The sequence below is a fragment of the Myotis yumanensis genome, unplaced genomic scaffold, assembly GCF_028538775.1.
Source record: "Myotis yumanensis isolate MYYU_CA2020_CCGP unplaced genomic scaffold, mMyoYum1.0.hap1 SCAF_6, whole genome shotgun sequence".
NCBI lineage: Eukaryota > Metazoa > Chordata > Mammalia > Chiroptera > Vespertilionidae > Myotis > Myotis yumanensis.
Window position 1 is genome coordinate 66,303,547 of NW_027223757.1, and position 27,926 is coordinate 66,331,472.

General features: G+C 37.3%; 1 protein-coding gene and 1 long non-coding RNA gene across 6 annotated transcripts in view; one reads left to right on the forward strand and one right to left on the reverse strand.

Annotated features, from left to right (window-relative positions):
* LOC139012402 (uncharacterized) overlaps positions 1–21,159 on the forward strand; it is a 68,700-nt gene extending 47,541 nt beyond the window's left edge. The window contains exons 2-4 of the long non-coding RNA XR_011471858.1: positions 6,176–6,270; positions 7,603–7,767; positions 20,543–21,159. This is a non-coding gene — a long non-coding RNA (uncharacterized lncRNA). The remainder of the gene's footprint in view (positions 1–6,175; positions 6,271–7,602; positions 7,768–20,542) is intronic.
* The window catches only part of ADGRB3 (adhesion G protein-coupled receptor B3), a 699,707-nt gene that overhangs the window by 14,897 nt on the left and 656,884 nt on the right, over positions 1–27,926 (reverse strand). For 4 of the 5 annotated variants that reach the window (XM_070418313.1, XM_070418316.1, XM_070418315.1 and 1 more), the window contains 4 exons: positions 20,588–20,683; positions 17,932–17,971; positions 13,083–13,726; positions 3,662–3,697 (listed from right to left, as the gene is read on the reverse strand). In XM_070418313.1, coding sequence (XP_070274414.1) covers positions 3,662–3,697; positions 13,083–13,726; positions 17,932–17,971; positions 20,588–20,683 — 816 coding nt within the window. The remainder of the gene's footprint in view (positions 1–3,661; positions 3,698–13,082; positions 13,727–17,931; positions 17,972–20,587; positions 20,684–27,926) is intronic. The other variant, XM_070418314.1, reaches the window with a different exon arrangement.

A 27,926-nucleotide genomic window follows, 5' to 3' on the forward strand; every position in this document is an offset into this window, starting at 1 on the left:
GTTTATTGCCATATTTTTGGAAGAGAAAATAAATAATTAGCATGGAATGGAAACCAATGTCCATTATAGTTTCAGAATGGACGTTTATACTTACATTACTAAGAATTACTTGAGCTTCATCATCAACCCATACAGAAAATTTAAACTACTTGCCTAACATTTCTGATTTAACACTGTTAGCCATCTTAATTGCTATAGCATTAAATGCAACTCATCCTAACAAGGTGTCTTCTTAATTTCCCTGGATCTGTTGATAGTACTAGAAACCCAGGCTCAGGCCTGCAAAGTCAAGGACAAATTCCATAGATCTTGACTCTACCCATCTACCCATCCCCTTCTTACCCTATCACTTCTAGGAAATGGACCTTATTATTTCTTACCTGGACTAGTTACTTTCTAATTTGTATTTCAACTTTCACATTCACCCTATTCCAATCTATCCTTCCTATTACTGCCATATTAATCTTTCCAAGCCCAGATCATAGCAATTCATTCCTCACTAAAAAACAAAACAAAATACAACAGAGAAGCCCTAGCAGCTTTTAGTAACAAGTCAGGTAAAATTTCCTCTCTTAGGGTGTAAGTTCTTTGCAGTATGGTTTCTAAATTACCTCCTCTGTCTATTCTTTTTTTTGCATAGGTTCCATGTTTCAGTGACATACAACTTGCTTCTTGTTTCTTGAGCATGTCATCACACCTTAGCCAACTTCTACCTGCCATTCACCTCCTTGAGTTATATATGATGTGGATATCTTTGAGGTGTCGCCTCCATAGCTGTCAATCCATATACTGGTCTCTGCCTCAGTTTAGATACAGTGTTGATTAACTGTTTGTTTTTGGTAATGATCACCTGAGGATATTTTTCCATTGGATTTTTAGGGAGAGTGGAAGAGAGAGGGAAAGACAGAAACATCAATGTGAGAGAGACACATCCATTGGTTACCTCCTGCATGCACCCCAACCAGGGCCCAGCCTGCAACCAAGGTACATGCCCTTGACCGGAATCGAACCTGGGACCCTTTGGTCCTCAGGCCAATGCTCTATCCATTGAGCCAAACTGCCTAGGGTGGTTAACTTTTTATTAAAGCAAAGAGTTACTGAATGTTCACTATATTACAAATCTCTGCTTGGAGCTGGGAATACAGATCCAATAAGAGGTTTGGTCACAGAATATCAGTGTAGTATTTTCTGTATATTTTCCAAGAACCAAGAACCAGTGTTCTACCATTTTATGACTAGTCAACACTTAGTTCTGTTTATTCCAAGAATACAGTGTTGTCTTAGGAATGGTTACATGGAAGGGCCTTTTCTCAGCTGTAGTGCTTACTAGCCACAGAGTTTTATGGGTGTATGAGTTGTATTATCCTGTGTAGATTCTCTGGCATGTGTAAGGCCTAAAGTCTAAAGGAGAAATGCTTTCAGGAGTCCAGAAGGCAGTTTGTCAGTGGCAAAATGCCTAACTTAGCCATTGTGTGGTAAAGCTTATGGGCTGGAGAGCTATCAGGAAGCTTGATATAAACAAGTTTGATTCATGCACCCTAAATTAAAAGGGGAAGAAGATAACTTAGACTTCTTCGAGGGCCATCCACAAAGTAAAAATAGATTGTATTCAAACTCATCAGCATTTAAACTTTTTTCTGATTATAATTTGAGATATCTGCCACAGAACTAAAGTTGTATATTGACTAAGGGAAATAGTACTACCACATGCTTTGTAAAGAAAACCCAATAGCTCAAAGTTATTTTCCCCCAAGTTTTAATGCCTTTTGCAATCATGCAATAACTATAGCAATTAAAGAGCTAAAAAATATCCAGGGTTGTCATGCTACAACATTTCTTGATCAATAAGTTTTGAAAATACCATGTTATATGTTAGAATAGAATACTAAAGCAGAGAAAGAAGTATCAGCTTAAGGAATCTGCTACCAATTGCCATAGAGAATATATTTTTAAAAAATAAAGTTTTTCTAATGCTCTAAGTGACACAGTATGATGAGATTTCTTTTCAGTGCTTGAGATTACATAATTTTGGCTGGTTGCACTGAGGCTTAATTTTTGATCTAGGTTTTCATTATATTTTGTCCCTGATGCTAGTGGGTTAATTCCCACCTCCTTGTCTTTGTTCTACCCTTACAACTTACTGCTTTTAGGCCAATACAACACACACACAATATGATCTTCTGTTTTTTACTAACTGAAGAATGGGGAGGGGTATCTATCCCTTTAAAAGTACTTAAGAGCCCTAGCCGGTGGGCTCAGTGGTTGAAGGGTCAGCCAAAGGACTGAAGGGTTCTGGGTTCAATTCCAGTCAAGGGCACATACCTTGGTTGCAGGCTCTATCCCTGGCTTGGGCACATGTGGGGGGCAACCAATCAATGTGTCTGTCTCTCCCCCTCCCTTTCATTCTGTTTCAATGGAAAAAATATCCTCAGGTGAGAATTAACAACAACAAGAAAGTACTAAAGAACTTAAAAGTAGAAGATTGCTGAATTTATTCTCTTTGAATTTATAGTCCTTATCTTTTTGCCATAAAAACTTAGGATATAATAAAATATTCATCCCATGTCAGATTGCTACAATTGAGCCATGTCAGTACTAACTGCTACATTCTTTACCATCATTTAGTATCCTATACAAATACTACTGAAATATTTCTAAAAAAGACTTATATTTCTTATTCTATTCAGGGTAAAACCAGACCTTGTTTACCATTGCAGTAAATAAAAACAATTAAATCTCATTTTTGATGCCTCATGTATGTTACTGAGCAACAACATTCATTTATGTAAATGAAATGATTAAATTATGACTTGCCATGTTCTAGGAGGCTCCCATAATTTTAGGAATATCAGCTAAGAATATTGTTTTATGTAAGCATCACAACAGCACAAATGTGTTGGAGCAATTTATGATGTAGTATATCCAATTATGTCAGCAGGCTATGAATCATCTCCAATTATCAAGATGCATAAGTGCATTTTATGTGATGCTCAAACATCATTAATTTTGTGCTTAGCATAAACTGTTCAAATGACATGATTTCAGTAATTTCTAGCACCGATATTGCAGCATCAATATAAATTCAATGTAAATTGGAAAATGAAAATCTTCATCTTTATATCTGTGAAAAGGCATTTACTAAACACAGGAGCAGATTGAACCTACACTTGCTATTGGAAAAAAGAATCTGGAATGTACCTGAGAGAACCTAAATAATAGGAATCAAGACACAGGCAAGTAAATCCCAGAGAAAGCATAGCTAACCAGCCAAGGCACCCCCATGGTCTCTCTTACAGCTATCATGAAGTAAAACAGTTATAATTGTTTTAAATATGAAAGATTAAAGATAGAACATTCCCACCTCCCAGCAAACTGAACTGACCAATTTCAGGCCTTACCATAAGTTACCCACATATGTTGCCATTTATAAAATGATTTCTCACTCCTCACTTGTCTGGAAAATCTCTGTTTAGCATATATTTAAGTAATTAGAGCTTTAAATTTTTTTTCTATAACTAATATAGGTTTTAATTAAAAATTAAAATTTTTTTCACTTCTCATTTTCACGACATAGTTGCACAGAGTAATGTGTTTAAGTAATTATATATCAATTTTAAATTCAAGCAATTAAAATTATTTTTAAAAAATCTTAGAAACTTACCTCAAAGTCAAGGTCTGAATATCGTGATTTTCTTCTCTGTTAGATATTTTTTTAAAAGAAGAAAAACCAATAAAGTTGTATTTAGTCATTGAAATGAAAATTATTTTCAGTAAAATAATTCTGCTTCTTTATAAGTATTGCCTTCTCATAAAAATAATGTGAAAGGGTTTATGATTTCAAACTATTCTTTACACATTATATAAAATGTAACATTATGTATCATATAAAAGAATATAAAAATATTTCTCATCTTTATCTCTTAACTCTAATTTTTTAGTAAGGTGAAATTTTTCTTTGAAAGGTCACACAAATTTCAATATTGAAGGAGACTTGAGGTCTAGTATAGTAAAACTACTTTGGAGACAAAAGAGATTAAAAGCTGTGCAGGAGAAAACATCTAGCCATCTTAAGACCTCATACCAACTATACTCTAAAGTTCTATAAAATCTCACCAACAGATGTCTTATGTATTTTTTTTTTATACTCCTCCACAGGAGGGAGGAAGTCCTTCTAATTGCTGGTCCTTCCTTACGATGTCAAGTTTTTAATCATAATTTACTAAAACAAAAATAGTCCACACCCCAGCAAAACATAGATATAATAGCTCACAGAGCTACTCTATGGCTCCAGCTCTGTTAAATAGTTCCTATAATAGAGATAAATATGCATAAATAAAATAAAGTAATTAGGCAGCAGGCCTGATAAAAATCGGTAAACATAATTAAAATGAAATTAATGTGATGACATTTTATTAGCATAGGGAAGGGTATTCTTAGCATCTGCTCCAAGAAGTCGCTGGATTCATAGGATGACTGCGTATAAAAGGAGATGGCTGATAAATATAGGAAAGGTCCTCCAAATTTTCTAGTACAAAGCAAGTTTCCAATATAGGGTGTTTTTGTGGGGGAGGGAATGGGGATGAAAGAGGAAAAATTAAATAATCAAAACAAGTAATCTTCAGGCAATTGTAAAAAATATTTAAACCTTTGGACAAACTTCTGTTTTATTTTTTCCTCTTCTTCTCCCCCAATATATACAGTCTATATACAGTCTTAAGTACAGAGACTTAACAAGGAATCACATCCAAGTTAGGTGGGAGACTCTTGTAATTGTTAACATTAGTAGAGACAGAAAGGCACTCGTAGTTTATTGAGAAACCTGACTAAACTTCTGCTACTAGCGTTGAAATGGTCACTGTAAAACCAGACCCTCCCTATGTAACCAACTCCCCAAAGCTTGTTACAGTAGACAGAAGGTAATATACCAAAACAATAATTTTGCTGTTAAAAAGAAAGTTGAAAAGTTCTGAAATAATTTGATTTTGGTGGAGCTGGATTGGGAAGCCCGTCTTCATATACCGTCAAATTAAATGGAAACTCAGCACATTGATGTCCCTTTGCCCCGTGTCCCCAGCATTAGCCCAGCCTAGCCCTGGTGACATCCTGGAAGGAGGGGAGTGGGCAGGCATTTAACCTAGACCTCCATTGTCATCTCCCTGCCACTGCTGTTATCTAACTGCACTATGCTAGATTAAATGTCAGTGTTCCCATTCGGCTCTTGGATGCGTTGCCTTCTTGGCCCTGTGATTCAGCAGGATGCTTTTTGTAAGTATACATTAAGCAAAATTATTTCCTAATACAGCAGATCGAAGCAGGGAAACACTTAGCTTTAAGCAATTATTATGGAACATTAGCCGCGAGCTTTCTGTTCTATTTGAAAATTGAATAGTGAAATCTCATGAAAAAGGTTCAGCTAGTGAGAGAGTAAGAGGCCCTTCTGCTGTACACGTTGAGGAATTCTCTGGTGCCTCTTTGTTTCTGAATGCAAAGCTGTGTTGCTAAAGGCTCCATGTCTTATGAGCAATAACAAAAGGTGGGAACCTAGAAAAACACCAGAGATTCTGCTTCCTAGACCAGATGTCACCTATGTCAATGTGAAATATGGAAAAGAAAATGGATATACTCCTACAAATAGATTACCCTGTCTTCCATTTACATTTACTAAAATTAAATTCTAACATAAAGGTATGTAACAGAACAGGCAGCCTTGAGGGATTAACTAAGAAATAAACAAATGAAGCAGATTTCTATCAAAAGAGCCTAAAGATGGGAAATAAAGCAGTGAAGACTTAAAAGTGAGAGAGTGGGGAAAATGTGGCAAATTTTCAGAGCCCAAGAGAGTTAAAAATTGGTGTAATATTCATATCCCCACAATACTGACCAAGTGTCCCAACCTTTTATAGCTTATAAAGTGTTTTCACATATGAACATGCTGACTGCCCTGTGAGATGGTTGGGAAAGTATTATTTACCATCCCCATTTTATGGATGAGAGAACTGACGACTAGAGAAGTTAAAGTGACTTGTCTACTTCACCTGGATAGTAAGCAAATGAGTTGGGATTCACACTCAGGTCTTCTAACTCCAAACCTTGCGTTTTCTCCACCTTCTCACTAACTGCTCAGTGGTACAAGTGATAATATTTTTGTAGCAAAGATGCCTGTTATATTTTGCAGATTGTTACTAGAACTCATCAAGAATAACATTAGAGGACCCTGTTAATCCAAGACTGACAACAGTGGACAGAGATGCTCTCTAAGCATAAAGCAAGGTAACCAGATTAACTTGTCAATTATTTTTTAAGGGAAAACATAGCAATATGATACTTTAAAGAGGAAATATGATGACAATATACATATTAGTGTTGAGTAAAATAACAACTATTCTAATATAGGATACTCTGACAAAGAGTAGCTGACTTCTCCATCTCCTATTGCAAAATCTACTTTACCTTAAAGAAATATCTGGCACTGGAAGAGTGGTGGTGTGATGGGAAAATCGGAATGTTCAGTCTGGTCTATTTTCCAGGTCAGTTTTCTGTCCTCATCTTACTGGACTTTCAGAAGATTTGGAAAGTTAATCGTTTCCTCATTAAAACACTCAACATCGGTCAGCTTTTCCTTTTTTTCCTCCCTCTTATTTGCTGTGGATCAATCTGAAGTCTCCTTTGCTGGCTGTTTCTCATCTCCCTGCCTTCTTATTGTGGAGTTCTCTCCCGGAAAATAGAATCTATTTCATGGTTTTAAATACCATCCTTTCAATTTCAAACACTCTCTTTCTTCTTGTCTCCCCCCCCCCCTCCCCCCGCCCCAATCACTGAAAAAGCTGTATATCTAATTGGTCAAGTTAGAAACTGAGGAATCACCCTTTTCTTCCTTCTGTTCCTCATCCTGCATGTCAAATCCATCAGCAAGAGCCATCTGTTCTACCTCCAAAATACTTCTTGATCCACCCACTCCCTCTATCTCCACTTGCATCACTTTTATGGATTACTTCAGTAGACTCCTAACTATCCTCCAGCTTTCTGTTCTAGTTCCTTTTCTCCAACCACGGGATCCTAATTCTTCCCCTTCCTATCCATCAAAGGGGTCGATGGATAGAGAAATGATAAAGACAATCCTCACTTGCTTCCATTGTTTTAGAAGGCCCTGCACAATCTGTTCTTTTCCTATTCCAACTTCAACTTAAAGAGCTCACCCCCTGCTACAAAGGTCTTCTAATCCTATGAGAATATTCCAAGCTCTCTCTTAGCTCAGTATCTCTGCACTGTTGTTGTTGTTTTTTATCTGAATCCCTTTATACTTCAGAAGGCTCCCCAGACCACCTTAGATAAAGAAGTCTCTCCTTCATATTCCACAGTTATTTCTCAGAACACTACATAGTTTTAGATGATTCATTTGTTAAAGGTTAATTATCTCTACCACACAGGCAGGATCCCCATCTGTTTTGGTCACTTTTATATCCTCAACATCTAGCAGAGGGCCTGGCACAAAAGCACAGATTCACAAAATTATTGATGAATGATTGAAGGCACCGCACTGTGGCAGGTGAACAAATCCAAAGGAATGAGACTTGTTTGGGTGTTTTGTTTTTTTTCCTTCAGGAATACTCTGGGAGAATTTGGAGAAGTAGGTGGATGACACAAAACCATTATGAATAGATCAATTGACAGCCAAGAGAATCAAGACAATTTTTAGGAAACCAGGCTTATCATTAATAGAAGAGAAAAAAATGCAGGATGGTACGAGGCTACTCTGAGTAATTTTTGGTGAGTATATGCATAGAGGCATCGCTACATATGTAGTTCTTATAGAATAATGAATACTCTCTCAAAGGGAATACTTCATTATTTGTGTCACTGCACATTAAGCTAGACAGGACATTAGGAGATTCAGTGAGGAATATATTCCTCTAATAAATGCAATGTGATTGCCATTAAAAGATTCTCTTACAAAGTTTTCCACTCAGAGAGAAAGCTTTAATAATCTGTTTATAATATCTGTGAATATGAAACCTTAGTAATTAATTTTAAAAAATGACTTTTATTTAAGCTAATTTTGTTTGTGTGCTGGCACAAAAGATAAAATTCCCTAATTCAGGAGAAAAACCAAAACACTAAAGAAGGCCAAGGCTTCTTTTCCTCACAGCCATGAGAAAAGAATTAAAAAAAAACAACTGGCTTTGGCAAATGTCAGTTCTGATGGTTTCTATTCATGACAGTCTCCTACATGACTGTCTCCTACTTCTCAAGTGAGGCCATAACATTTTGTCTAATATCCTGAATATCGATTTAGACCAGCATTCAAGCCTCTTCACAGACATTAAAGGTATAATGGTAGTAAAATAATAACACAACCTCCCATCTGAAGCACTCCTTACAATTTTCAAAGGGTTTGCACATACATTATCTAATTTGATCCTCACACTAGCCATAAGGGAGGCACCTGTGATGTGACATTATACCTAAAATGTTTTATCTCTGAAAATCATTATTGTGAGAGCCCTACAATTCATGTCTAGAGGAAAATGGGGAAACAAAAATTTAGCTTAGGAATGGTGGCCCTTTTCACCTACTTAAATTGAGAGAGATTATTTGACATGTTTTCAGATATATAGCTAAGTTTATATATAAACTAGAGGCCCAGTGCACGAAATCCGTGCATGGGGGGGGGGGTGTCCCTCAGCCCGACCTGCACCCTCTCCAATCCAGGAGCCATCAGGGGATGTCCTGCTTAGGCTCACTCCCCGTGGTTCTCTGCTCTCTGAGGGCCTGGCTGCTTCATCTCCGCCACAGCAACGAAGCCGCCATGTCCCGCTGTCTGCTGTCTGCAGGGCCTGGGAGCTTCGCCACTATCACAGCAACAAAGCCCCCACACCCTGCTGTTTGCTCTCAGCAGCGGGGCTAAGGGGATTGGGCGCTGCCATCTTTGTGACAGTGTGACGGTCAGTTTCCATATTCCCTCTTTATTAGATAGGATGGACAAAACTGGAGCTTTGTTTTTGATAAAAATCATTTTGTAATCTAGCTACCTCTGATTAACTATTAAGGGTTTCTTTATTAATAATAGAACTTAAGGCAAGATTTGTCACAGGAATAGCAGAAGCCACTTAATGTGTTTCATAAGAATTCGAGTGATGAGGAGCCATATAAGGGACCATGAGGTAACCTAGATATTAGCAAGAGAAGCCACTGTGCCCAGCCAGGCTGGATAGACAAAGGGAGCTGGCACAATGACCTGAGCCCAGGGACCAGGTACAAGCACTCTGGAACTGCAGCTAAAGAGACACAGGGTGCTGCCAAAGCAGAGAGAGCAGGGAGAAATATCCTGGGATTCTCTCTTCTCCCCCACCTCCAATCTCTCTCTTGTCTTTCCTATTGGCAGTCTTCTCACTGGCCAGAAGCCAGTGACACAGAAGCCTGTATCTACTCTGAGTGATACAGGAGAAAAGGATGAATAGATCATGTGCCAAACAGGCACAGGACATGCAGGCAAGTTGGGAAGACAGCTGGGTGAAGAAATGTTTACTATCTAGATCTAACAGCTACAAGCTGTTGAAAAAATATACCAGTGTTCCATTGATTCAAAACAACTACTGACCTATCTTCTTAACAATGATATACCTATATTTTTTCAAAAAATAAACAGATCCACAATATAAGATTTAAAATATATTTCATAGTCCTCAGTGGTTTGAGAACTATGATACCTCTTTTTCTCCCCACTTTTCCATAGCAACTAGTATCTTTTTGCTTTCTTTATGTACATACTATACACTCAACACATTTTGTTAATTAATTTAAGGTGAATAATTTAAATGCTGGGGATAATTTCATTTTTCTTAAGCAAAGAAATTAGAGCCATTCTGAGAAATTCTACCATAGTAATATTTTAATTAATCCATAATTGTGGAAACTAAATCTAAATTTTTCAGAATTGTTTAACAAGTCCATTCTGGGAATGGATACAGTGTGGAAGAAAGAAGATGAGAAAAAACAAGGTACTATCAGGCACGGAGACAATATTTTTCATGCCAAGAAACTTCATGAAAATATAATGCTTTCTACGCTCAATAATTAAGGGTTAGCTGAACAAACTCCCCGGGAGGTTGGAGCCTTTTCTGCTGGCACTGCCTTCGGGATTGGGGAGCCTCCCTCTTTTATGTTGCCTCCTGCTTATTTGAATAAATACTTTCACCCACTCTTTGGTTTTCCTCTTTTCTCCCTTCTCTTTTCCTCTCTAATACTGCATTCTATGCTACATTTGGTAGCTTTTACCCTGCTCTTTCTTTCTCTCATCACTTCCCACCTGGGTAATTTGTGAACACCCACTCCTCTAGAGGAAATGTCCTGAATTAATAACAACATCTTTTTAGCATTGAAACTATCTGACCATCCCTGTGGCTGCAGTCTCCCTTCTCACTCAGAGGGGGACAAGACTCAAATTGTTCTATGGCCTATGCCTCATGTCATCCACATATATACCCACTAAGACTTGTCTCCTCATGGATATTATTAACCCCCACTCTCCACGCAGGCATTCTAGTTATCTTTCTGATTTTTCTCTGTTGTCAGAATATCATCTTCCCCATTGGTTGGTCCTATAGATACAGCCTAGCAGAGTTGACAACTCTTACAATGCATCTCTCTGCTCATTAAGAAAGCCATACCACTGACTTTATTATCATGGTTTGTCATTGGAGACTTGCCTATCTCCAAAATCTGAAGTTATATACACCTATACTTGATCCACTTCATGTCTTTATCCACTCTAAGAGCAAGTGTCAGTCAGTGTTAAGTGAACTTTATAGTTACTCTCAGGCTAATGTTCAGGCACATTGCTGTCTCTTTAGAAAGTTGTAAAATTGATCAGGACAGAAAGATTCTATTCCAGGGTTTGCTATACACTTGCTCTGTAGCCTTGAACAAATGACTTTAAGGATTATAACAACTTATCCATTGCACAGAAGTGTTGTGAAGATAAATTCATGTTTTTAAGGTGATTTGAGGCTCTGCTAATGAAAGATGCTATATAAATGCTAATTTTTATTATCCATTCCCACATCTATATATTTTCTTTCAGCTAGCTGTCTCCTAAAATGGTTACTGTAAGCAATTCCTAACTATTAGACTAACTATGAAACTCTTCTAAAGAATGAAAATGAGGAATTGACTTTTCATTCTGAAACCTGAATTTTCTTCCTTCTCAAGATACAAACCTTGTGATCTCCAAGTCATTTAAACGCAGATCTTTTGGCTGAATCATAGCTGTACTTAATAATAATAAGGATATGGAGACTTAGAAAAATTACAAATTGAACAGTCTATTGTTCAAGTACACACAACCTGTACAATATCAAACACAGAAAGATTTTTAGGCTTTTAAATGTAAAGTGTTTTTATAACAAGTAAAATATTTCATGTAATTTCTTTCCTACCCCTTTAGTACATCTAAAGAACCGTTCTAAATAGAAGACTACATATGGTCATGATTTTTCCAGTAGTGCATCTGAATTATGCTTATTTATGATGTTAGGTTATTATATCAAGTTAGCACTAGAGAAACAGTCATTATTCTGCTAACTCAGAATGAGGGATTGCTTTTGTTAGAGGCTGCTCCAGCCAGCCACTCTGCAATGAACTTGGCCTCATTGCCCTATGCCTTTGGTTCTGAAGGATGATTCTCCTCAGAAATCCCATTCCATTTAAGATTGATCTAAAATTTAGGAGTTTAATTGAAATCCTGTGTATATTCTCATTTTGGTCTAAAATTTCCTTGATTCAGTTTGGAAAAACCTCAAAATAATACCACTCACCAAGTTACTCTGGTCTTTCAGGATCTCTCTTTGTTTCAACCTAGAAGACATGACTTTGTAGGGTGAAGGAAGAGACAGTTGCCCCTGGGCACTTTGGAATACCAGAACATATGATTATCAGCACACTTCTGAGGGAAAGGGTAGGTAACGAATTATAGTGTCTTATGAAATAACCTCAGATTAAAAAAGTGAGTAATACATATAAAAGAGTGCATATATCACATTGTATACTAAACACATGTAAATATATCAGCAGTGACTTTACAACAAAACTTCAAGATAAAGGATAAAAAAAGTCGCACATAAAACAGAAGACATTATATCCCTTAGATCTTACTTGATTGACCAAAATACAATATGAATGATTTTGATCGTTGTTGACTATTGTCTACTTACTTTACGGGTAGAAAAGAAACTGAGAGGAGCTTGCTTTTTTACAAAAGCCATGTTGTTGGACCCCTGAGTCCTGACTCTTAGCCTGTGCAATTTATATCCCTCCTGAGAGGTCACAATTAAAGACCAAAAATTTTAGTGGTCATCATTCTGTAAGAGTGAAGAGCAAAACATTTACTTTGAGAGACACTGATCTAACATAGTAATAGTTTATAATCAGTGTAATGGTAATCACATTCCAATTTTTAACAGCTGCCCTCACACAGAAAATCCAGAATTGGTTTAAGTTTGTAGTGCTATCCAGAAACTTCCTTAACCATCAAAAGACCTTTAGTACCTGGGAAATGTCAGGAGGGTCTTCTGGGTTTTTTCCTTATAAGTGCTCTACTTGGTTTATGAAGAATTATGACTTCTAGGTATCTTTTTTTAATATAGAGCAGTGGTTCTCAACCTTTTAATGCCGCAACCCTTTAATACATTTCCTCATGTTGTGGTGACCCCCAATTTCATTGTTACAAATTGAACATAATTAAAGCATAGTGATTAATCACAAAACAATATGTAATTCTATATATGTTTTCTGATGGTCTTAGGCAACACCTGTGAAAGGGTCATTCGACCCCCAAAGGGGTCACGACCTACAGGTTGAGAACCGCTGATATAGAGGGTTCCTTTTTAAGAACAAGATCTTGAGAAAGAGGATTCTGATGCACTACTGGAAAAAAAACATATATTCAGACTATTTTAATCCCAACATGCCAAAAATTCTTATGGATACATAACTGCAAAAGGTAATGTGACTCTTCTCTCTCTGTCCAGGACCACATCAATCTCTTATGTTTCAGATGCCAAGAAAAAGTTTATTCTATTGCTTACCTCTAAAGAACTCATTGATATGGTCGATCCAGTTTCACTTCTCGATAGTCCTGCATTATCATCCAACTCAGTGGCCATGAAATTCTTCACAGCTGTGCGGGGCTCAAAGGGTAAATTCTGCATATGTTCCTGGGGTGCGAGATGCTGATCTAAGTTCATACTGAACTGGTCCATAACAGGGGGATTCATGTTGAACTCAGGATTTACTTTGTAGTGCAATAGCCTTTCATGTGGCAGGGTTTCCATGCCAATATTCATTTTGCTTTCCTCTTTCATTGATGGCTGGGTGTTTACAGAACTTCTGGGCATCACAATGTAGTCACTTTCCATCATTCTTTCTTGAGGATGGACTATGTCCATATCAGCCCCTCTCAAATTATCATCTGTACATAAGTACACAGTTCTCCGCAATTCACTGTTCTCCTTTTTCAAACATTGATTGCCCAGCTCATTCATACTCATGGGCATGTGCAAACCCGTGGGCTGCTGGATAATGACTTTAGAAATGACATTTCCAGGCAATGTTGAATAGCTGAGCTCTTCGGGGTTTGTTCCCTTTTCTTCTTCATCATCATTTAAAGAAATCCTAGAGAGTGTCCCTGTTATTGTTGCTGCTCGGCAAGGACCAATATCCTTATGAAGAACTGTGAATTCAAATATGAAAGTTATGCATGTCTACTTTTCTTTATTGTACTTTGTCCTCTTTCTACTAAACTATTTCCTTAATAAAATGAAAAGCTAATATTTAAAAATAACATATCTACTGTTTGTACATAGTCCATTTTACTCAAACACGCAATTACTCAATTTATTGATTTTGATACACTCTCATAGATCTCAGGTAGCCCATAGCTAAAGCATATCCCAAAGTTGATTAATAGACTTTCAAAAATCTCAGTCCTTTAACAACTCTGCTGCATAGGATTTTATGATATTATGGATATATTTCACATAAATATGGCTATTTTTGTAAAGGTTTTTAAAGCTGTGATCATTAAAATACTTCTTTAAAGAGGTAGTAATCAATAAGAATTCATCCTATAGCATCAGAAATCCCTCCAACAATTATTCATGTTGAAAGTTAATGAGCATTGTGGTCAAGGTAGATGCAGGGTTCAAAAGTATTTATCATCTTCAGTTCCATGTAGGAAAAGAAATTCGTTTTACAAGATCAATCCATATGCTAGAATGCCCTTCAGGGGGTACTAAAATTGCTGAATTTAAGCAAGCAAACTGTCTGAGCTTCCAAAACCTCCATTTCATTTTAAACCCGAACAATAATGACCTAGAAAAGAATTAAAAATGCATAACTTACAGTAAGAGAGGGAAGAAAATGAATACATAAACCAAACACTCAATGAAAGTTCAGAATTCTTTATTAAACTATATTTTCATGTTTCCTGCCTCTATAAAAAGAAAGCCATATTTTACACACACTAGAGGCAGAATGACTCAAAGCATGCTTAGTTGTGAAAAACTTTCAGTTCTGAAGAAATATTCTTGGTAATTTGGGTCTTGAAAGAGCACAGAACAGCACCGTGTGCAAGTTGGCTCAATGTGTACACCTAATGCTGCCCTATCTACAAAGCAGAGCATCGCCACTGAAAATGTCATTAGGCAGAGATAACTGTAAAGCATTTGGCTTATTGTCTCTGCTTGAGAGGTTTCAGGTATATTGTTATCAAATAGCATCCTAATTATTGTGCACTAAAGCAGAGGTTGAAAAATAGACTATTAATGTGTTTCTCTATTACAAAGAAGAGAAGCCTTTAAAATTATTTCAAAACATGCATCATTCATGTAATGTTTTTTATCTTTAAAGATACTGTATTTAATTATTGCATTAGATCTCTTTATTTTAGACACAAAAATCATGTGATATCTCCATTTTTTTTTTTATTAAACCCACAATTTGGTTGTGAATTTTGTATTAGAATAATTTAGTTTAAAAGAATTATTTCCAAACCTCTTAAAATAATAGACTGGTAATAAATTGTGGTTGCCAGAAACAACTTACATGAAAATACTAAAGGGCAAAGTACATTAAATTAATAGACTAATGATATTTTAAATAAAATACTTTTAAAAGTCTTCACATTCATGGAAGACTTAATCCAAAATTTATAGCAGTAAAATTTAAAGGCTAGTTATAAGAACCTATCATGTTGCATTAAGGACATACAATGTTATACTTTTATGAATATATTATAAAGGAAATCTTAGTACTGAATATTGATTTTATAATGTGTATTTATATGATTTATTTATTTAGTTTTGTATAAATGTAATATGATTTAAAGTTGTAGTCAGCACATTTTTATTAAATGGCATAGCCATCTTTATTGAAAATGTATGTATCTTAAATATTTGGGGAAAGACAACTCTTCTCATGAAGTAGTATCTACTCTATATAAAATAAATGAAGCCTCTTAGAATTGCTTAAAATGGATATCCAAAATTTGATTGTACAACATAAAAAATCCATACTATCTACAAACATGATTTTGAAGTGATGGACTTTTTAAATTATTCAAGGTGTAAAAGGCAAACAAAACAAAACACACCTGAATATCTTACACAATCAGATATATAATCCAACATTTGGGAAAGTGAATTTCAATTAAACTTAGAGGAAGATTATTGAGAGTCTGCATTGAGACTTTAAAACCAAATATACCTCAACATGGACAGAAAAACTCAAAGGCAAATTCCTGATGAGCTCATATAAAATGGACACAGGCAGAAAATGGAAACATTCAAAACAATATTTTCAACTAAAATAATGGTATTGGGAATACTAAACCTCAGAATGCAGTGAATTCTGGGGAAAAACAGGTAATTTAACAAAAGAGAACAAATGAATACTTAAGAAATGAGACCAAAGCTTGGGTTAGGATGGGTTAAAATATGGTCTCTGTGTCAGTTTGAATGCATCAGAATTACCTGGCTGACAAGTAAAAATACTGATTACTTTACACAGTAGGTCTAGGATAGGGCTTGAAAGTTTCCATTTCTAACAAGTTCCCAGGTAATATTAACACTTTTCGTCTGGGAACTACACTTTGACAACCACTGGTTTAATGTTAATAGCTGTTAAAGGAAGACAAAACTGCTCCTATTTGGCTTCTCTAACAAGGAGGGCTGTAAAGAATACACCAAAAGTAGTACAAAGGAAACTAAATTGAAGATAGGTAAATAGGAATTAAATAAATTCAGGCTTCCAGACCCAGACAAATCACAATCCGCCTTGGAACACAGATGTGAACCCTGGCACCATGGCTAGTGATCTTTGAGATATTATGGAAAATGGATGAAGCAAAGGAAAATGTTTTCTCAACTTTCCAGAGGGAAATGGTAAACTTGGGAAGTCAACTACTGTGTCTTAGGAATATTTTGTTAGATATTAAACAGAATAGGGTGATTCCTGATAGCCTACACAGGTCCACTATGGGTTACCTAATAATGACAGTTATTCTGTGATTTGCTATGACAATACTCAGGAGTGAGATTATGAGATTAATCTCTCAAATTCTTGTGATTATGACAACTCTGTGATCTCAGACTCTGCATAGATGGTTGAAAGTTATAAGTTAAATCTGAAAACTACACTTAGATGGAGCCTGCATGTGGTGGGTGAGAGGTGCCTTACTGAACATAGCAGAGTTCTACACTCGGTCTCATTTCCTTATTGACAGTTTAGATGAAGAATTAGAAGGTATTGTAATTAAACTTTCAATGGCCAAACAATTTCAAATGAATAGAATGCTAACCTGAAACTGGTAAGATAATAGCAAATAAAGGTAAATGCAAAGGGAAGATTTTTTACATAACCTTAGACTTGGAGCACTCTGATAGCCACTACAAACAGTTTTGGACATTTTAGATGACAAGTAGGTGATACTAATATAATATTACAGCTATGTAATCAGATGCAAATGTAGATAGCATTAGTAAAAGTAAAAAGCCAACTGTGATAAATTCTGGATACATATGTATACATTTGGGAACCATAAATTAAAATTATTAACAAATTGGAGGTTACCAGGCACACCATGCATGCCTGGAAAGATGCTCTGAGGAATGGATATGGAACCATGGTTTGTTTAGCCTGGAGAAAAATGACTTAGATTGGGCTAAATTATACTTGCTCTCAAATATTGGGATATTTTGATGAAGTAGCTATCCACTCTTATTCTAGAGGCAACAATAAAGCTAACGAATAAAAGGTAAAGTCAGGTATATTTTTGTCCCAATATAAAGGAACATTTCAACAACTGGAGTCATCCAAAAATTAAAATGTGGATTCCTTTAAAACCCTTGAGTTGTCTACTCTTGGTGAGAGTTTAGCCACAGGCAGAGACAGCCATCTCAGACAGTGTCAATGAGACACCAGTACTATAGGGCAGAGTGTGCTGCATGGTTTCTCTTGTTCCCTCTAAAAGTAGAACAATGGCTATGATATACATACACACAGGGTCATTTCATCCTTAAACACCCACATTTCATAGGTGATGAAACAGACACAGAGAGACTAGATTGGCCTGACAACCAGTAATGGAATGGGAGGGCTTACATCTTCAAGTCGATGCTTTTCTGCTGTCATGGTGCTCCCAATTAAGCATTTCTAGTTTCTCTCTCCTCTCTCATTTCCTTCCCACCCCCATTCTGCTATTACAGTACAATATTTCTATTTGAAGGATTTTATTTATGGATAGAACTCTGAATATTCTGTTCTATTCACCACACAAACATGTGATGCACAAATCACAGCATTTTCTTTAAAATAAAAAATCCATGAAAATTATTTCACATCTCTAATGATTATAGTTCAAAATCCAAATATTCTTACCTGACCGACAAGCAATGTCTACATCCTTTTCAAAGTCTGTCTGTAACAAAAAATAATGAGGCATAGAATCATCATTTAATAAAGACCTCAAATAACTTCTACTAACCAGATTACTGGAAGTATACAGATATCTGATTAGGCAGTACCAGGTTATTGTTTTGTACAAAGGAATTTTCTCAAGGAATAATCAAATTGTTTTCAAGAGTATTTCCTAGAGACCAAATGTTGAATAAAATCAATGGAAACATGCCACACAATTTTGAGAAGGTAATACAATACCCATTGTCGTCTTCCAGGACGGAATTTTAAGGCAATTCCTTAAACTATAATAAAAGATTAAAATATGCACTATTATGAATACACTTTGATAAATGTCTTTGTTATTTGTATTTTTAAGCATTCACTTTGTATATATTGTTTGAAGTATTGTATTTTATAGCACAGCTCTGTCAAACCCTTAATAGTCAAATCAGTCTCTTCTAATGATCCATTTTCACTCAAATGTGGCAAAAGACTTTTAGGCTTAGGAATTAAAATTGAAGAGGAAGCAATACTAATCTGGCCTACAAGCTCCTAGAGCAGTGATGGCGAACCTTTTGAGCTCGGCGTGTCAGCATTTTGAAAAGCCCTAACTTAACTCTGGTGCCATGTCACATATAGAAATTTTTTGATATTTGCAACCATAGTATAAAAAAGATTTATATTTTTGATATTTTATATATTTAAATGCCATTTTACAAAGAAAAATCAAAAAAGAGTTCGCGTGTCACCTCTGACACACGTGTCATAGGTTCGCCATCACTGTCCTAGAGGTTACTTCCATCTTCATATTTTCCCCAAACTTTTATTTTAAACTAGAGTCCTGGTGCACGAATTCGTGCACGGGTGGGGTCCCTTGAGGGGAGGGACCATGGGAGGTTGGCTGTGGGAGCACACTGTCCACCAGGAGGCAGATCCTGCGTTGAGCATCTGCCCCCTGGTGCTCAATGTGCATCATAGCGACTAGTCGACTGGTCATTTGGTCATTATGGTCACTTAGGCTTTTATATATATCAGTGGTTCTCAACCTTGGCTGCACATTAGAATCACCTGGGAATCTTTTTAAAATCCTGATTTCTGGGCCTCATCCTCCGGAAATTCTGTTTCTTTGTTACTAATGTTGTGGCCTCACCCCATAACAAAGAAACAGAATTTCCGGAGGATGAGGCCCAGAAATCAGGATTTTAAAAAGATTCCCAGGTGATTCTAATGTGCAGCCAAGGTTGAGAACCACTGATATATATAGACTAGAGTCCCAGTGCACGAATTTGTGCATGGGTGGGGTCCCGCAGCTCGGCAATTGGGGCCAATCAGGGCCTTCTGGCCCAGTCCCGATTGGGGACATGGGGGTGGCCGGCCAGGGGGAGGGACTGTAGGAGGTTGGCCGGCCATGGGAGGCTGGCTGTGGGAGCGCACTGACCACCAGGGGGCAGCTCCTGAATTAGCATCTGCCCCCTTGTGGTCAGTGCATGTCATAGCTACCGGCTGGTCATCTAGTCATCTGATAGTAACGGTCACTTAGGCTTTTACATATATAGATAATGTAGTTCATTTTTGTAATGGTAAAAATAAATTAGACCATCTTATCCAATATTTTAAATTCAAGATATTAGTATTTCATTTTTAATAAGGAATTAATTATTCCTTCTCAAGCTTTACTTAAATGTTACTAGTATATTTTTGACTATTTTTATGTTGCCTAATAAAAAAGATTAATAAATCAAAGAACTATATGATTTCATTCATATGTGTGATATAAAACAAAAAACAACAAGCTCATAGATACAACATTCTGGTGGATACCAGAGGGGGATGGGGAGTGAGGAGAGGACACAGAGGGGGACAAGTATATGGTGATGGAAGAAGACTAGTTTTGGGTGGTGAACACACAATGGAATATACATGTTGTATTATAACACTGTACACCTAAAACTTCTATAATGCTATTAACCAATGTTGCCCCAGTAAATGTAATTTATATATTATAAAATAACTCTTTTGATTTTAATGACATAGTTTAAAAGTTATCTCATTTCTAAAGTATACCAAAGTGGTTATATCTAAAGTACCCTTAATCCCAACAACAGTCAGAGCTCGTGTCCAGTAACTACCTGTTACTAGAAGCATGGCTACCCTTTAGTTTAGGGCAGTAGTTCTTACGTGAGCTTGCACATTGGAACCACCAGCGCCTGGGTCCAAACCCAGAGATTCTGACCTCATTGGTCTGGAGTGTGGATTCTAACGGATTCTAATGTGCAACCAAGGCTGAAAGCCACAACTTTAAGACTAGTCTTGCAGAACCATAGTTCTGACCTGAAACAAAGAAGGCCCTTTGGACAAATTGTTATCCCTATTTCCATGCAAGGATGAAAACACTCACTGTTTCACAGAAGCCCTACACTCGGCACCCTACTGGGTCAGTAACGGATGCTGGACTCCCAAGCTATCCAGACAGAATAGTTATCTAGTATCAGAGTTCTACGTCTGATAATGCACTAAAGCCAAAGTCACTCAAAATGGGACGTTGATGCTAATTTACTAATAAGAATACTGGTATTTGTTTATTTCCTAGAAATCATAACTCAATCAACAATCAGAGGGGAAAATAAAATCTCACCATGATTTGCGCATGCCCATTAGGAAAAGAACTTGAAGAATCAGCATTGATTGGATCCTGACAGTTTCTCAATCGGCATCTAAATGCATCCTGAACCTGTGGGGGGCAGAAATGACAGACATTAATTTTCTTCTCTCTTAGAAATGAGCAGATAATGTCTATATTGGCAATCAACTGAGAAAGCAGTTATCACTGTTTTTATGTTACCCAATTTGTTTAATTCCTAATATAAATACTGATGTACCTCGACTTTGCTCTCTGCCAAGGAAATTTACCACTTGCCATAATCTATAGAGGGAAGTGTTGGGAACTCCACAGCTATCAAAATGGCTGTGTCTGGCTCAACACCAGTAATTCTCACCCGAGGGCAGATTTATTTCCACTGTTACAAGCAATATGTGTGGTTTTCAAGGGGGATTTACTATTTGGTATGGCATACTCTATAATATCTCTAAACATTGTGAAAAATAAGATTACTCAATGATCTGACAAATTGATTTTGGATTTTCCTTTTATGTCTCACGTAAGGGATCCTATTGGTGAGACTATTTCTTGTCTCCCTTCAAGTACTATATGCCCTGAAATAAAACACAGTAAGACAAAGAGATAACAAAAACAGATCTGTTTCTGGTTATCTTTAGAGGGCCGGGGGGCGGGGGGGGGGGGGGGGGGGGCGGGGAGGGGATATTTGGTGAAGCCAAACTTTCATAATATCCATTCATAATTGGATTCTGAGTAGAAAACAAACATATTACAAGGAAATTTGAAGAACATACCTTTCATTAAACACATGAATAAACATGAATAGATTAATAAGAAACACAGGACCCAAATTTATTCTGATCACATGATGCCTCTACATCAGCATGACCTTTCCACTTCCTGTGGCTCATTAGGCTCCTAACAAGCTATTGATAGACATTATCACAAGTAGCTTCTCATCCCAGTCAATGGCAGTCATTTTATTAATATTTTATTTTCCTGACTTCACATGATTGACATTCCTCTAGTTTATTATTACAATCTGTTTTATTGTATTAAAAAACAAAGCATGGATGCAGTGGCACGTTCCCTACTTTGCTAGAGCACCGCTGTAGAGACTGCCAAGGTAAAACACACAATGATCTTTACTTGTGGAAAGCCCTGATATAAAACACCATGCCACTGTTGTGTTGCGAGATGTGCATAGTGTATGTGTTGGGCAGGAAAAATTGGAGCCTGTTGTTTTCAGCTCCTCTCACCTGTATCATAAATCACTGGCAGTCTCTTTCCTAAACTGCAACATTTCGAAAAGTGACATGGAGTTTAGTCACCAGCATACAGTCTTGGATAACCAGGTCATCATGAGACCTTCGTCCACTAGTATTTCTCCACCTCAGGCTCTCGTCCTGGCGATGAGACCACGACAGGGTGTATTAAGGGAGTAGGGTATGGACTCAGTGCTCTCTGACCTCTTTCTGATCTTTGATTCTAATATTTCTAAATCTGGGATTTCTTGAGGGCGGTTGCCTGATATGAGACATATTAAAATCAAAAATTGGTAATGAGTCTAGTGTTTATCTGATGATTACTGTTTCTCTTATGCAGAAATTTGCATTAAGGAAACCACTAAGAGAGTATATATGTTTTCAGAAAAAAATCCTAAGAACCAATGTCAAAAAATAGGTCCCTGCTAATTTTTTGTTTGTGCCCTGAGACACTGTTAAAGCAAATATATAAAGGAAGAAAATGTTGCCTTTTAAGAGCTGCTACATGAAGACTTTTTTTTTCAGATCTATTTCTGATAACTTGCATATATAAAATATAAAGATGGCACTTGGTAATATCAGGTGGCACTTGGTAATACCAAACGTTACTTTAACTGGTGCGCACTAACCACTCTATTTTCAGACCTTCAAAGTGTAGCTGTCAGAATATTTTTGTCTCACAATGAAATATGCAAAAGCAATTTCTACAAGTTTCTCTCTAAAATCAATTATCTGATAGCTTGAAGGAAATATAAAATTTTAAAAAATCAAATTTTTTCATAATAAACACTAAATCAGTTCCTAAAACTCCCAAACATAACAATGGATTAAGGGCATTTCTACCCGGGAGAATGATGTCAACCCCATGAATCAGTCAATGTTATTCAGAAGAAATTTAAAACAGAAATGCATAAAAACCCTCTAGTAAATTCAAGGTCACTTAATCCTATATAATAAAAGGCTAATATGCAAATTGACCATTGCTATGATGCGCACTGACCACCAGGCAGTAGATGCTCAACACAGAAGCTGCCCCCTGGTGGTCAGGGCACTCCCACAGGGGGAGCACTGCTCAGCCAGAAGCCCTGAGCTGGGCTCATGGGTGAGTGCAGCGGTGGTGGCGGGAGCCTCTCCCACCTCTGCGGTAACACTAAGGAAGGCTAGGAGCGGGCCTAAGCCGTCATTCAGACATCCCTCAAGGACTCCCAGACTGCGAGAGGGCACAGTCCAGGCTGAGGGACTCCTCCCAACCCCCCTCGAGTGCACAAATTTCATGTACCGGGCTTCTAGTGGTCATATAAATGCCAACATTTAAGTGTTAGATTTTCTGGCATTTTTAGTGCCTCTATTACTTCTAATTCAGAAATATTTGCAGGAAAAATTCCACTTATTCCAAAGACTCCATTTTATTTATTTTTTTAATCTTAAAACTACATTCAGGTAATCTAGATGTATTGGCCTTAAATATTTGTCCAACACAGTCAGGGAAGAATGATTAGACTAGGTTTCCCACTGCTATTTCCTTACCACAGAAAGGGCGTTTCAGGCAAGACACCTGGGAAGTGCATCTGCAGCTATTTGAGAGCATTTTGATAATTAATTGACTTTCCTATCAGGTAAACAGAGAGACATCTTCGGTGAGTCAATGTGAGTTGTACTAATGGAGAACAACTGACATTTTTTAAAAAGCAAGTCTATTAAAGCCTTTTTTCCAGACAAAAAGAAAGAACAGAAAACAAATAAGCAAAGACAGCGTCTAGATCTGACTTTTCCATCCTAAAATTAAAATTAAAATTTTGACCAAGACTCATATTTACAATGCTAGACAATAATAGTCTTGATGTCTTCCTTGCCTTGTCACTAACATTAAAGAAAAATAATCATTAGAAGATTCAAATATTTATTATTTAAGCTGCAAGTATCTGTGGAGAGCAAGTCACTTATTTCAGGTAACTATTTTAAGATTTATTTTTAGATATTAAACTCATTATAACTCAGAGTTCTTGCAATAGCATTTTTTAAAAAACTTACGTTAGACTAGTAAATACAACTTTTAAATAGACGTGTCTAGAAGAATTATTTAACATAAATCATGGCACAGTTAAAATCCAGAGTTCAAAATTTCCCCTCTTTATAAAACTCCGCCCTAGGTCTTTCACCTTAATTGCCAGCCATGCAGAGGATTCTAAAGTCTCAGGGGAGTAGTAAAGAACAAACATGTAAATAGCCTTAACATATTTAGGGGACTTTAAGGAAGTGATGTTGTGAAATGAAAACAAAACAAAGGCCTGAAACACCCTCAAAAATAAGGTGAGGTGAGAAGAGGAAGCTATCAAAGGTGTCTTGTGCAAGTATCTAACTGGAGCACCACCAAAGTTATCTGGACTACCACCTGCTGGGGACTGTCCTACAAATTCCTGAAAAAGCTACCAACCCCTGTAGAGGAGATGGACTCCTGGATTGGACAGGAGTCCAAAGAGGTTTGCAGGGCGTATCTCGCTCCTCTCTCTCCCCACCGGGTGAGCTATTCGGTTCAGCTCCGTAGCAGCAAGCCCAGGGCTTCTCGGCTGTCCTCGCTCTGAGGCAGCCTGGCAGAGTGTCACTGTGACAGTCGGTGCCAGATTTAGAGGTGGTGGGAAGAGCATGAAGTGCTGTTTGGCAGCCTTGCCGTTTAGAGAAACATCACATGAAAGAGCTGCACGGTTTGAAATGGCTCCATATTTAGCACGGAGTAGCTCAGACCCCAAATCTTCACCTTTTAACAAGACAGTTTTGCCTCCAGTTATTTTGGGGACCATTTTAAGCCAAGGAAAGAAAGAAAGTTACGTTCTTGAAATAATTTGAGATTGTTAATGGAGGGAAACCGAGTTTCTCATGTGTTGTGTAATTTCCCCCCCGAATCTAACGTTGACTATTGTTTCTCTGGATTCATATTTGAACCAATGACTTGGTTCTTTGTCATCACATTAAATTTCATGTAGGTTGCTATAGATCCATTAGCTATAGATTGAGGGAACAATATGGACTTCAGTCCCAAATTTCAGTCTAATAGAAATATTAGAATCCTTTAACACCTAGAGGGTCTTTCACTTAATCTCAAAATTGTAGCTCTTTACATTTGTATCACTTTTGGGGGTCAAGGTGACATTTCATATACATGATCTGAAAGATATAACAGCATTTGGGTAGCATGCAAGTGAGAAAAGAGGAAAAGAGATGTTACCCGCCAGACACTACCGCCCTTGCCTTCACAGAAGATGTCTCATTTTAGCCTCATGCCATTCACTTCGAGCAAAAAATAAACACTTATTTGATAACCTCTCATTTCTTATATTTATTTCAAACCTTTATTCCAGACATACACAACTTCCCACCATTAGTTTAACAATGTTGCAAGGCAGGACCTAGGGGTCCGAAAGGAAAGGGAGGTGGGATTTGCCCGCCCCTATGGCCAGGTACTCAGAGCAAGCCACGGTTGGATGCTACCTGGCAGACATGCCAGTCTGCCAATCTCTGCCATGAACTCTGTGTCTCAGTTTGTTCACAGATGCCCCTTTACTCATCTGATTATATGCTCTTGTTGAGCTCCTAAATCTCTGTATAGATTTAGAGAAACCAAATGTGCAGATTAAGATGGATCCAAATTTTCACGATACAATTGCCACATGCTCAAATCAGGAAAACCCAATCTGGAAGGAGAATAAGAATTTATATTCCCCTGCCTAAGACATGGAATGACTATTGCCCGAAGGGAGCTTGGTGATTTCTTGGGAAAGTATACAGGAGCATAAGCATAGCAGTCTTGTGTATGTCAGGTTTGTGTTCCTAATTAAAGACGGTCTTTGTGCTCCCTGCACTCTGTTCTGATAAAATGCAGCTTTATTGTGGTAACTTTAGTCATTCTCCCATTTCCAGATGCACATCCTATTTTATTAAAAATAAAACAAAACAAAATCTTTAAACTTGCATTTCTTTTTGACCCTTCAATTCAGCCTGGAAAAGATACAGCTCCTAGCATCTCAGCCCATTCCCTTTAAATCCTTGTCCATACACAGCTTTCTTCTGAGCAAGCTAAAAAGGTTAGGATGAAGGCCATAACCCTCCCACCTCTCACTCTTTAGAATAGATTGAACTTTCTTCATGACATCACTCACAGTGGCCTCTCACCATGGCAACTAAACACCCCAAACACGAAAGCTCTAAAATATCACTTAATCAATACTCAAATGTCATCAGTATTGTCTTTCTCTTAGTGCTGCAGGCAGAGCCACTTAAAAAAAAAATCACTCTGTGTCCAGAATCATATAAATCTCCTGGTTTATGCCTTCAGGTGGTCCAGGCAGTCCCAGAAAAGAATCAACTCTCTACTATTCACCATAAACTCCATTCTATGGAAACCATATGTCCAATAACCACTCTTCATCTTCCTCTAGTTGAAACTTCAACTTCCTTAATCTTCCAACAACATCCCCAACCACCGCCTCCCCCAAATCCCCTCAGGACCCATTATATTTTGAAGTCTCCTATCAACTATGCCCTCATCTTCAAAGACCCACTGAAAACCCTGCCCACCCCTCATTAAAGGGTAATCCCTCCCATTGCAGAGTCATCCCTATGTAAATAAATAGTCAGGCTTGGACATTCCTACAGTTTCTCCAACTGAACTACAGTTTTTTGCAATACGACCTCTTTTAAAATTGCTATCTAGTTATTTCACCACTATTGGCTTGATTTACTTTTTTTAAAAAAAATGTTTTATTTGGGGAAAATATTGATTTTAAATAAGACAGGCAAGGATGCTCGTCTGTTTTATAATTCACTTGTCATGTGTTTGTAAATTATTTTATTTATCTGTAGGGAAATAAAAGGCTAAATGGGAATTTTTTGGGGGAAAAAGGTAGAGGCAAGTGGGAGAAAGAGAGAAAGAAGGAAGATCTGTTCATGTTTATTTTAAGCATTTGCTACAAGTTGTTTCATGGGTTTGGATGAAGACGGGGGCCTCATCTTGTGCAGCCTGGACCTCTTGCCAGTGCTGAGGGAGGAGCAACAGGAGCTTGGCCCTGCTACACAACAGCCACAGGATCCCCAAAGACCGATACAACAGAATTATTCACTTAAGCACTTTGCTTTTTCCCTTCCATTTAGGGAAAGGGTTTAATGTAGTTTACTTTGTATCACAGTCCTGTTATATCCCTCCCCCGCCCCCCCCCCCCCACACACATACACACATACACATACACACACACACTGAGCTGTAAGATTGTCTTAAAGCCAGGCGCAGCCAGAGACAGGACAGATGAGAAGAATGTGCAGGCACCTAGAAAGTGGTTTCCTAGCAACAGTAACTAGTTCAAAGATTTCCTAACTCTTGTGTAGTTTGCATTTCCATAGCAATGTGGAGAATAGTAAATAGTAAGTGTCCTTATGTGCTTAATGCAAATGAACTCTAATCAAGAAATGACTGATCAATAAAGGAAAGCATCTGTATTTGTTCTATTAGATTCTGTCTCATTAGGTAACGTAAGAATTAGCCTGAGGTCTAGGCTTCGTTACTGAAAGTAATGTGTTGTGATAAATCAGATGGTTTAATTTTTTAAAAAAATTCTTATTGCCTCTTTGTTTTCTCTTTGTCAGAGGCATCTACCAAAGCAATTTAAAAGGAGAGGTGCTGCCTTGGCTGGCGTGGCTCAGTTAGTTGGAGCATTCGGTTTCTGGTCAGGGTATAACAGATAGATCTCTCTCTCACATCAATGTTTCTTTTTCCTCTCTCTCCCCCTTCTCCCCTCTCTGAAATCAGTACAGCATACCCTTGGGTGAGGATTAAAAACAAACAAATACATAAAATAAAAGAGAAAGGTGTTCCAGAAGAAACTGTATTTTCAAGTATACAAATTTTATGAAATGTAATTATTAAGATGTCAGCTCTGGAGGTCACACAAGTTTTTATGCAAATACTCAATTTGCTTTTTTAAAAAAGTGGAATATCATTGAGTTCACAGTCCCAGAGTGATTCCTGCCTTCCCTCCTGACTTGAAATAATTTTGGTTATAAAATTGGGCCCACTAAAAGCAAAGGCACTTTTAAAATAAATT